The 11,609-nt window shown below is 40.1% G+C and overlaps 1 protein-coding gene across 1 annotated transcript in view; it reads left to right on the top strand.

Moving 5' to 3' along the window:
* dpp7 (dipeptidyl peptidase 7) overlaps positions 1 to 11,594 on the top strand; it is a 19,002-nt gene extending 7,408 nt beyond the window's left edge. The window contains exons 9-13 of the mRNA XM_022752239.1: positions 2,907 to 3,025; positions 5,066 to 5,222; positions 6,735 to 6,799; positions 6,892 to 6,962; positions 9,149 to 11,594. Coding sequence (XP_022607960.1) covers positions 2,907 to 3,025; positions 5,066 to 5,222; positions 6,735 to 6,799; positions 6,892 to 6,962; positions 9,149 to 9,257 — 521 coding nt within the window. The 3' untranslated portion in view covers positions 9,258 to 11,594. The remainder of the gene's footprint in view (positions 1 to 2,906; positions 3,026 to 5,065; positions 5,223 to 6,734; positions 6,800 to 6,891; positions 6,963 to 9,148) is intronic.
* Positions 11,595 to 11,609: the final 15 nt, after the last annotated feature.

The raw sequence follows: 11,609 nt of genomic DNA, 5'->3' as shown, positions 1-11,609 counted from the left end.
ATATCTGTTATAAGTTTGACGGCGTGAACTAAAGAAGTCAATTTTAACTGACGATAGCTTTACTCTCAATAAATGAGGATTTAGAGTTACAGTTCTCAGTAAAATCCTCATTCAACTTCTTGATGAGCTCTTCTGGTTGGATATTTTATTCAGAAAGTACACTTGACTTTGTGTATGGAAAGTTGAAAGCGTTTGTTTGCAGGCAGATTTTATTAGTAGATAGTTGTTTTATTCTGTTTGCAGTGCTTATATTTACATTAGAAGTGAAGAAGCCTTATATATTACCTTAATCTGACTATAGCACCTGTTGTACTTCTTGAGGTGTCATAAGTACTGCGGCAAGTAGTATAAAATAACATGACAACAGCGGCAGCTTTACAGTGCGAAGCGCCGGAGTGACTGCCCAGCAGGCTCATCCTCGTGTGCATTCTATGCGTGTCTACATGTAGCACTCGATAGTGGACTGCCTTTATTCTGTGTCATCATACATTTACCAGCTTATTTTGTAGATTAGCACTCATGTTTCTTGACTTCTCAATAGAGCCAAACTAAATGTGAATTTAACTCATAACCTCATTCACACCTTAGTAAGGATGTGTTTGCAATTTCATGACCTGCTAAGTCAATGACTTTACAGATATTCAATTGAAATAGCTACATATTGTTTTGGTTAGCCGGACGTCCCGACACAGATTGAGTCCAGCCACTGACTTCAATACAAGTTGAAACTGTATGAATTGTAATTTGGAGACAATGTCATAGTAAGAAGACGTACAGCTCATTTTACAGTTCCACGTTCATATGTTTAGCGCACCAGTCATTCAAAAAGAAAAGAAAAAAATCTGCTGATATCAGTAAATTGGAGAAGAAAGGGATCCAAACATGGCGTCTTGAAGCGTCACTCATGACCAGTCTCTAGCAACTGAGCAAAGGCCAGAATACAGCCAAACTTCTGGAACCCAGTCTCTATTTCTTCACCAAGTCCAAAAGTCCCATTATCGTTGTCTCTTCGGCTCTGTATGCCGACCCACTGCTCACTATCTTTTTCTCGTTTGCCATATCTTTTTTCCTATGGACACATAGCTTGACATGTGGGAACAATCTGAGTATAGTGGAGAGCTACGTCACAGCACCCTGTGTGGAGCCTCACATGGTCTCTGCGGCCTTTGAATTAGAAAAGCTGAAAAAGCTGGTTTTTGTCTTGCTGATGGCAACATACTATTTCTCTTGGATCTGAGTTTGTTCTCTCTTGTATCCAATTTGAAACAAGCAAAGCCAGATAAAAAACTGGATCCAACTTGCCGATTTAGACTTCCCAGTCTTAATGCAGCTGGCAAGGAGGATGAAGCGAAGAGGGCTGTTACTGTATTCATTAATCAAAGTAACCATCGATGCAATCGCCGAGTACGCACTTATACCGAACTGGCGCCGCACCAGGTCGGCCGCGACAGTGGGGAAGTGTGCAATCGCCGCGCTCCACCTGAATCCACCCTTTCAGTCTATTACGCGACCATCAGATCCAATAGTCAGTCGTACCAGCAAAAGCACGAGTAACAGATCATAAAAAAACAGTAAAACACAATCGGCTATGTGAAAGTAACAAGAGTTCTCCACGACAATACTGACCGACCTAACATGACTAGTAATGAAGTAATTCTAGGAGTGCGCTGACCGCCTCGACATGTCTCTCTCTATATCTACGCGTGGGAACGTTTGAGACAAGATCCATATGGTGACTCTGGCTGTGAGACCTTGGCTATGGTCTAGAAGTCTAAATAACCTCCTCTCTTTTCTCCTCAACCTCAATGGAAAATGTCATGAACGTCAAGGAAAGATGAGAAGGCGAATTCATAAGGACTTAGGAAAAGGAGCTGACTGCACTTACACTAGGTTTTTATTTTTTAAATTAACTTTATAACTTTCCTTTCCTAACCACAAAAACAAAAACAGGATTGAAATGTTGAATTAACATAAAGGGAATCCACAAGTAAAGGAACTGAGCAATCAATTATATTCAGATATAAGTTTATAGTTTCCTGGTATAGGCTTTTGAATTCATCTTATCTCCTTCTGCATAGGAAACACTGGACCTTCTTTTAGGAAAGGAAAGGAGAAGTGCCGTCACACAATTCAGTGCTGCAGCAACATTTGAAATGATGCAACATTGTACTTTCACCTTGGCAGACCTACGTAAATGTAGAAACAACAGAGCAGCTGTTTTATCTTTGTGACACAATCCAGAACTGAATCCTTGTCTGATCAAAAGCCTATACCAGGAAACTATAAACTTATGTCTGAATATAATTGATTGCTCAGTTCCTTTACTTGTAGATTCCCTTTATGTTAATTCAACATTTCAATCCTGTTTTTGTTTTTGTGGTTAGGAAAGGAAAGTTATAAAGTTAGTTTAAAAAATAAAAACCTAGTGTAAGTGCAGTCAGCTCCTTTTCCTAAGTCCTTATGAATTCGCCTTCTCATCTTTCCTTGACGTTCATGACATTTTCCATTGAGGTTGAGGAGAAAAGAGAGGAGGTTATTTAGACTTCTAGACCATAGCCAAGGTCTCACAGCCAGAGTCACCATATGGATCTTGGTCTCCCCCTGATTACTCAGTTGGCCGGGTGGTTCCAGATCTAGAAGAGTCCAGGTTGTTCCACACTTCTTCATGTAAGAATGATGGAGGCCACTGTTCTTCACTGTTCTTGGAACCTTCAATGCAGCAGAATTCTTTTTCGTATCCTTCCCCAGATCTGAGCCTCGATACAAGTAAAAAAAAAAAAGTAGGAAAGAAAATGACGGGGTTTAAAGGATAAAAAACAAAACGCAAACTAGTTTACTCCTCAGCCGACATGTCCTGGGGGTGATCATGAGACGATTAAATAACCTTCATTTGTTCCCTCCTGCAGCGATTGTGTACAATGCCACCGGGGTGCTGACCTGCTTCGACCTGTACAATCTGTATTTGGAGTGCGCTGATCCCACTGGATGTGGACTGGGCTTCGACAGCCAGGCCTGGGACTACCAGGTACTCCAACATCCACCAGTACAGAGCATGTACAGCATGTACACAGTATTTGTATGTTATCTGATCACAACGGCAACACAGGATTATTTCAGGCTGTTGTCAGTTAAGAACTAGAGGAAATCTGAAGTGTTGTGGATGGATGAACTGAAAGCTGGGAGTCCTGTCAAACATTTTCCCACCTGTATCTACTGATAACAAAAACTTACATTTAGTCTTGGTACAATTACAGACACAAAAACTTTACGTATATTATACACATCACACTGTGGTCTTATATGAATTCTTAATTTTGTTCATTGTGTGAAACCAGAAACACAAATGAATATAACTATGCTGTTGTCTACAGTAAGAGACTGTCATCAAATGTGAAACTTGGGCAATATACAATAGAGTTAAAGCCACTGAAGACATTGGATGTTTGCTGTCATTCTTAATTGCGTCCACCAAGTGGAGCCAGAGACCATGCAGTAAGCACACGTGGCTGTCTGTCAGATCAGAGCCAGATCAGAGCACATACATCATCATACATCAAAACTGAATTTGACCCCGTTTGGAGAAGATTAGACAAAGTATCTTAGAGTTATAACCACTTCCCTTTTCAGATTTAACCACCATCGCTGAAACCATGCCCTTAAGTGAAAACTTGAAAAATCCACACTGTAGGATCACCAGGGTGAGAAGGATTAGTTGACCACATTTGATGCACATTGGACAATGTATAATGGATTTAGAACCACTCCCTGTTGGGGATTTGCTGTGCCACTATAGCCACGCCCTTAAATGTAAAGCCATGATTTACCAGTTTTGGCATCAGAAATTGAAGTAGTATTTTTTGACCACCTTTGGTCCACCTGCTAGGAGTAGTACATGAAATTGTAAAATATTATATGTCGTATTGCCATTAGGTAGCACTATGAGTATTTTTAAATATGAGCATGCAGATGTTTTCAGGACTTTTATCAGAGCTATAAGGTTTGGGCAAGTTTGGAAAATGTTTGCTTGAGTTATAGTCAGTTGATGTTTTCATGGCGAAGCATCGAAACTGGCCGTGGCACCACGGGCAGGTCCTCTGACAAAAACTCAAAAGCTCTGCAATTTAGCATTGCACCGGTCTAAAGTTGAGATTAAACCAAAAATGATATGAATTGACATATAGACACTTCCTGGTTTATACTCACCTTGCCGCCAGAGCCACGCCCTTGAATGAAAACTCAAAATTTTCACAATAAAGCAACATCAGGTTGTGCAAAGTATTTTCTGACCCTTTTGTGTTTGTGTTTTGTGTTGGAAAGAGACCAAGTGGTATTTTCATGGAAAATCATCAAAATTCGCTGCACTGCCGTGTGCTGGTCCTCCAACGAAAACTCAAAAGCTTTGCAATTTAACATTGCAAAGGTCTTAAGTCACAAAATATGATGTGGATCGGATAAATTCCCTTGGAGGAGTTTGTTAAAGTATGGGACTCTTAAATCGCAAAAATGATGCCAAAATTGCTAAATTAATTTAAAATGGCTGACTTCCTGTTGGGTTTAGACTACGGGTCCAAGAGGCTTTTTTGTAAGTCTTGGCATTTTACATGTGCCTACCAATTTGCGTGCATATAGGTGAAAAAACAAAGGTCAATTTTTTAAAATTTCTAGGTGGCCCTCCTGAGCCATTTTGCCAGAACCATTCATGTGACCCATAAAATCCGTACATTTTCACCAGGCCCGACATGTGTGCAGAGTTTCATGGGAAAGGCCTCAAAAAGGCAATTCATTTCAACAGGGCAATTTCAATAGGGTCCTTGCACCCCTCGGGTGCTCGTGAATCAATGAATGAGATGAACCCTCACAGACAGTTGTAATAGAAGGGTCTCACTTGATGACAATTATCCTTTAGAATAAAAACAGTGCACTGAGTTTTGATATGTAAATGATATTTAAATGAAACGTGAGTGTATTTTAGAAAATGTCTTTGTCAGAACTTCATTATGACAGAAGAAACATCTCATTCATCTCAGCAGTGATTTGAACACTGACCCTGCCTCTGCTGTTGCAGGCGTGCACAGAGATCAATCTGTGCTATGAAAGCAACAATGTGACGGACATGTTCCCGCCCATGGCCTTCACCGAGAGAGACCGCGAGCTCTACTGCTCCAAACGCTGGGGGGTGGTTCCTCGACCAGACTGGCTCCAAATCCAGTTCTGGGGTGATGGTGAGTAGTGATTGTCCTGAAATATTACAGCATTTAGAGGTGTCATCTAATAATGTTGAACATGTTCGTATTAGAATAAATGGTCTAGAAACTGAGAGAGTGAAGTCCACTGAATTCCTGAGGGATCACACTGATGAATTTTTAAACTTTAAGGTCCATATTGATGAGTTGATGAAAAAGTCCAAATATGTTGGTTTATTTTCTAATTTGAGGCATTTTCTACAAACATTATATCAGCCCTTATTTGAGCCTCATGTAATATATATAACATATATATCATACTAATCCTAGTTATCTGGAGAAACTACAGATTGAACAGAAAAAAGTCATATGTATAATATCATGGTCTGCAGTAAACGCTCCCACTGACGCTCTTTTCCACTGTTACAGTTTCTGGGCCCCTACTCATAAGCTTCTCAAGTTTATTGTGGTGTTCGATTTTCACCCATTGCTATTATCATGTTTGAATGCTCATACCTGTATTCTATTTCTGATTTGTGTTAAATAAAATAAATAAATAATCTAGAATGAAATGCACTGGGGTTTGACACACTGGGTCAGGGCTGTATAACAATCAGGCAGTTTGACATAAATAAAGATTTTTTTTTTAACTGTGAATCACAACAAAAGCTTCTCCGCTGCAGAGTAAAAACATCAGAATATCTCCCCTTTCAGACAGCAGTCAGTTCTCCTGCACTGACATGTTCACCATATTACTGTGGTCACTGTGAAAACTGATCACTGAACTATTATTTGTCAACCGATGGAATATTCCCATCATAATTATATCATATTGGAGATGATATTGATATTTCATTATTGTGGTGTGGCTGAAAAACTGCACTAAATGTGTTTCAGAGTGTAGATTTCACATCCTAACCTGTTTTAACAGCATTACAGTTACTATCTGAAGAGTCAGAAAACCAGGTCATTCTAAAGGCTTCACAGACTTTTTCTTATTACACTATAGTTGTATTATAATGAATAGCTGGACTACTGTTTCTCAGTATACTGGTGAATTGTGGGATACGCTCACTTCTAATAACCACTGTGAAGCAGTAATGGGATGAACGTGCAGAACTGTGATGGCTATTGTCATTTATCATGTGTAGGTTTTGGGACAGAATCTTAATACAATAAAATATGAGGATGCATTTTTTTATTTGTTGCTTTGTCTGGATGTTTGAGCTTCACTCTGCAGAATGACTGGTCACTACTCTGTCAGTCTCAGTTTAACATGTGCACATGCACACTGGATTTAGTGATGTCACAACTAGTTTGGAGCCAGTCATGGTCCAGAATGCAAACTTAAGTGTGGACGAAGAAGTAGATTGATTGATTAGCAATGACTTGTAACATGTTAATGTGTTGACATTAGTAATCATTTTTAAAACAGGTGCCATTCATGCTTTTTGATATTGTTTTACATTTTGGAATGGATTATTTTTATTTTTATCTCCATATTTCTCCACCAGTGTTTTTGTTTCTGATGAGCTCTCCTCTTGTGTTCAGTCCTGTCCACAGCCAGCAACATTATCTTCTCCAATGGGGATCTGGACCCGTGGGCCAACGGAGGGGTAAGAGATGAAACCAAGTGAGGACACCGAACCGTGAAGTCACTGTTTTCAGTCTGAGTTCATCAGCTCGCTGTCTCTCTCTCTTTCTGTAGGTGCGCAAGTCCCTGAGCTCATCACTGATAGCTGTCAATATTACTGGAGGAGCACATCACCTGGACCTGAGGTACAGCCAGCTGTTGGCGACTGGAGTCACTTTTTTTTTTATTATGATTTTATTTATTTATGATTTAACAGATTGAAAGGCGCCCAGTACAATTAGATAAATACACAAGTTGACCACAAGACAAAGGCTTCATAAGCAGAACTCCCAAGAGCTAGTCATGGCAAAAAGTATTGGCACCCCTGCACTTCTTTCAGATAATGCACCAATTCTCCCAGAAATTTGTTGCAATTAAAAATGCTTTGGTATTTAAATGTTTATTTCTTTTGTTAGCATTGGAACAACAAAAACAAGTGAGAAAAAAAAGCCAAATCTGACATCATTCCACACAGAACTCCAAAAGTGGACTGGACAAAATCATTGGCACCTTTTCAAAATTGTAAGAAACAATAGGATTTCAAGCATGTGATGCTCCTTTAATTTATATTTAAACTCACCTGTGGCAAGTAACAGGTGCTGGCAATATAGGAATCACACTGGCAACCAGTTTAAATGGAGAAAAGTTGACTCAACCATTGTGTTTGTGTCTGTCTGTACCACACTGAGCATGGAGAAAAGAAAGAAGAGCAAAGAATTGTCTGAGGATTTAAGAACCTAAATTGTGGAAAAGCATGGACAATCTCAAAGCTACAAGTCCATCTCCAGAGAGCTTAATGTTCCTGTGTCCACTGTGTGCAACGTCATCATGAAGTTTACAGCCCATAGCACTGTAGCTAACCTCCCTGGACGTGGACGGAAGAGGAAAATTGATGAAAGATTGCAACGTTCGAATGGTGGATTAAGAATCTTGATCAACTTCCAAACAAATTCACACTGACATGCAGGCACAGGGTACAACAGTATCAGCTCGCACTGTCCGTCAACTTCTGAGTGAAATGGGATGCTATGGTAGGAGACCCAGAAAAACCCCACTGCTGACAAAGACACATAAAAAAAACCAGACTGGAGTTTGCCAAAACTTACCTGAGGAAGCCAAAATCCTTCTGGGAGAACGTCCGATGGACAGATGAGACCAAAATAGAGCTTTTTGGTAAAGCACATCATTGTTCTGTTTACAGAAAACGAAATGAGGCCTTCAAAGAAAAGAACACGGCCCCTACGGTCAAACATGGTGGAGGTTCACAGATGTTTTGGGGTTGCTTTGCTGCTTATGGCACTGGATGCCTTGACTATGTGCATGGCATCATGGAATCTGAAGACTACCAAAGAATTTTGGAGTGCAATGTAGGGCCCAGTCCATTTTTGGAGTTCTGTGTGGAATGATGTCAGATTTGGCTTTTTTTCTCAGTTTTTTTGTGTTGTTCCAATGCAAACAAAAGAAATGAACATTTAAATACCAAAGCATTTTTAATTGCAACAAATTTCTGGGAGAAACGGTGCATTATCTGAAAGAAGTGGAGGGGTGTTCTGGCCAGGACTGTATGTATCAACAAATAAACAGGCGAGACAGGAGACTAAAAAAAAAGCAGACAAAAACTAAATGGGTGGAGGAGCCAGAATATCAGTACAGTCTACAGAATAAGACAGAGGCTCATAGATGATGTAGTTAGGTCTCAATCTGGCTGAATGTTAGTTCCATATTGTTTAGAAAGCCAATTAAATATGTTCCACCAGAAATGACTTGGTACTGGACAGTGCCAGAATAAGTGTGCTAGTGATCTTTCAGCATCTGTCACGGAGGAGAAACTGATGTGAAAATGTCACTAAGTTAAATGTTAACGTAGTGCATTAGTGTCTGTGTGCGACTTTAAATTGAATCAGTCTGTATCTGGAATTGATAGAACAGCTCTGTATATTGGCCAGATCTTCCTCCCGTAGTTCCTCTGACACTGTAACACCCAGTTCCTCTGCCCAGGCCTCACCAGCACAGCAAAGGCTGTGACAAAGCGGGAGATCGGATGTTTAGAATTCGGCTGTGAGAGAAGTAAATCATAAAATAGGAGGCTCTTTCGTTTTACTGCAAATTCAGGAATACTCTCTCGCACCAAATGCCTGACTTGAAGGTAGCTATAGAAATGCGGTTGAGGGAGATGATGTTTGGATTGGAGCTGAAGAAATTTATCATCTATGTAAAGATCACCTCGCCCTCCAGGCCAGAAATGCTCTGTCCATCAGCGCTGCTCACTGGAGTCACTTTTTAACTCAAAGCAAAATGTGATGACACTTTTCTCTGCTGTTGTTTTGTGCAGAGGATCTGATGCTGCTGATCCAGCGTCGGTGATTGCTGCCAGGAAAACAGAAGCAGACTTCATCGCTCAGTGGGTGAAGATGGAGAGGAGCAGACTACTGTCACTTTAAAACACAGCTTCAGATTGTGTTGCATAGAAACAGTTATGTGTGAAACCAGGTTCCAGAGAAAATATTTGATTCAACAAGTTCACCTCTGAGTCCCAGTTCTATTCTGCATATTAACTGTAGTGAGTGGGTGTAGAGTATGTGGTGCGTTCACCCTGGAAAAGAAAATTGATTGAACTTGATGTCAGTCTGCATAACGGATTTGCTGGTGAGGCAGCTGCAGGAAAATCTAAGAACAAAACAAATTCAGTGACATTTTGCTCACTCTTCATCAGGTTTCCAAATCCTACACAGGTAATAACATAACAGAGATATTCACATTACAGCTGGGGAAGGCTTAGAAAACCAGGATCTGTTCACAGCTGAGAAGCTGGAACCAGGTTTTCAAATGTTTGTATTTATATTCTATTTTTTGCGCTTTTTATTCTGATAGTTACAGTGAGAGAGAGAGGGACAGGAAAGTCAGGGAGAGAGACAGAGAGAGGGGCCTTGAGTCGGATTCGAACCTGTGCTGCTGCAGTTAGGACTGAGCCTTCATGGTACGCGCTCTACCAGGTGAGCCACCAGTAATGCAGGTGGCAACTTAACTTTCTTGATTGATTAATCAATTAACTGACTTCTCAGCTCTACTGTGTATGCTTAGTATAATATGAATGTCAGTGAGGCAACTGTAAATGAAAACAGACACAAGACCACCCTCACAATCATCTGTGTAGGAACACAGAATTTAACCCTTCCTCTGCTGTTTGACAGATGAGTGCAGCAGCTGCATGTTACAGCTCCCTAAAGATCACTTCATTCATCTGAACTCTACCCTCTGCTCTACCTGTCCATGTCCCGCTGCCAGCTATCCCATCATGCTCCTTGCGAAGGGTTCAGGGGGAGTCAGTGTTTCCACTGATCTCACTGTATTTTGTGTTTTCTGTTGTGAGCCAGATGTGCTACCATTACCAGATCACTTTATGACTCAATGAACGACTCAAATGTTTTGTTTTCTGATGAATAAAATCTTTCATTTAAATTTTTATTGTATTTTTGCACAATTAAAGCAAATCCAGCATTGTATACGCCAGGTGACATCAACAATACATTTTGTATGTTTAAGAAAGTTTGAAATAAATAAAACATTCAAACACTGAACCAATGCAGCCGCCCCTCCATCAGAACGAAGCTCTTTAACATGTTCCACATTCATACATTAAGATCCCATCAGGACAAAGATCACACTTTAGACAGAGAGGACGTGTTAGGTTTCACACACAACACACAAACGACAAAAATGACAGAGCTCTTACAAAAAAGTTATTTTCAGGATCCCAATTTCTCCTTTTCAAAAAATGTCAAATCCCCAGCAGAGACTCTGCTCTGTCAGACTTCAACTGTAAAAATGTCATTATAGCTGGATTTTCTTGTATGCAATATGATGCTCTAAATGAGGTTTGATTTGTTGCATTCTGGTGAAACAGCTGTAAATGAAGTCAGGATGACAACAGATTGTTGGGCACTGATCATGAACATGAAGACTTGAAGTCAGATCTGGCTGTAAACTGTAAGAGCTCACAGCTGTAGGCATCTGTATGTGCAGCCTTCTGTTAAAAGCAGCTGCAACTAATATAGAAATGAATCAGTCATCAATGACTTAAATCTAAAAATACTAACATCAGTCACCCACACCCGTGACACTGTTATCAAAAGCGCTGAAAATATCTCCTTTGTTAGTTTTTCCTGAAGGATGTGGCTTTGGAGAAATGGCTTTTCATCGGTAAAAACAAAATCAAAAACCAGGGTTGATCGTATTTTCAGCATCTTTGGCTCAGGAATTATGCTGAAACATCCACGGTGGGATCACACAGAGCCCTTGTAGGCAGGGTTTAAATACACACTCATAAGAGATTAGCATTATGTAACTCTAATGATTGCTTTGAGGGACTGCTGGAAAAATATCAACCCTCATTTCATTGTTCTACTGTAAAAATACTCAGACCTGCAGTAAGCTGGATGGAGAGGAATGGATGTTAACAGTTGGATTGTTGTCTGAAGCAACATTAAAGGCACGTGTGAGGAAAAACAATATACAAAATGAATTTGGTCTCAACTCAAATTCAGAATGTTTTTAAAAGTAGAGCTGTGATGTAAACTAACTGGATTTACAGGAATGACTGCAAGCTGCTCTGTGACGCTACAGAAACTAAACTAAATGCACAATCCAAGCTGTTAGGATAACTGCAATTACGACTTAGAACATACACTAGAAATCGATATATTTCTCTCAGTTAAAAGAGAAAGAAACACAACACCTTAACAAGGAAGATGACAAAAGACGAATGAACAGGGACATTCAGTGAGCCCCCACCC

The sequence above is a fragment of the Seriola dumerili genome, unplaced genomic scaffold, assembly GCF_002260705.1.
Source record: "Seriola dumerili isolate Sdu_G_001 unplaced genomic scaffold, Sdu_1.0 BDQW01000017.1, whole genome shotgun sequence".
NCBI lineage: Eukaryota > Metazoa > Chordata > Actinopteri > Carangiformes > Carangidae > Seriola > Seriola dumerili.
This window is presented reverse-complemented; position numbering and strand designations above follow the sequence as displayed.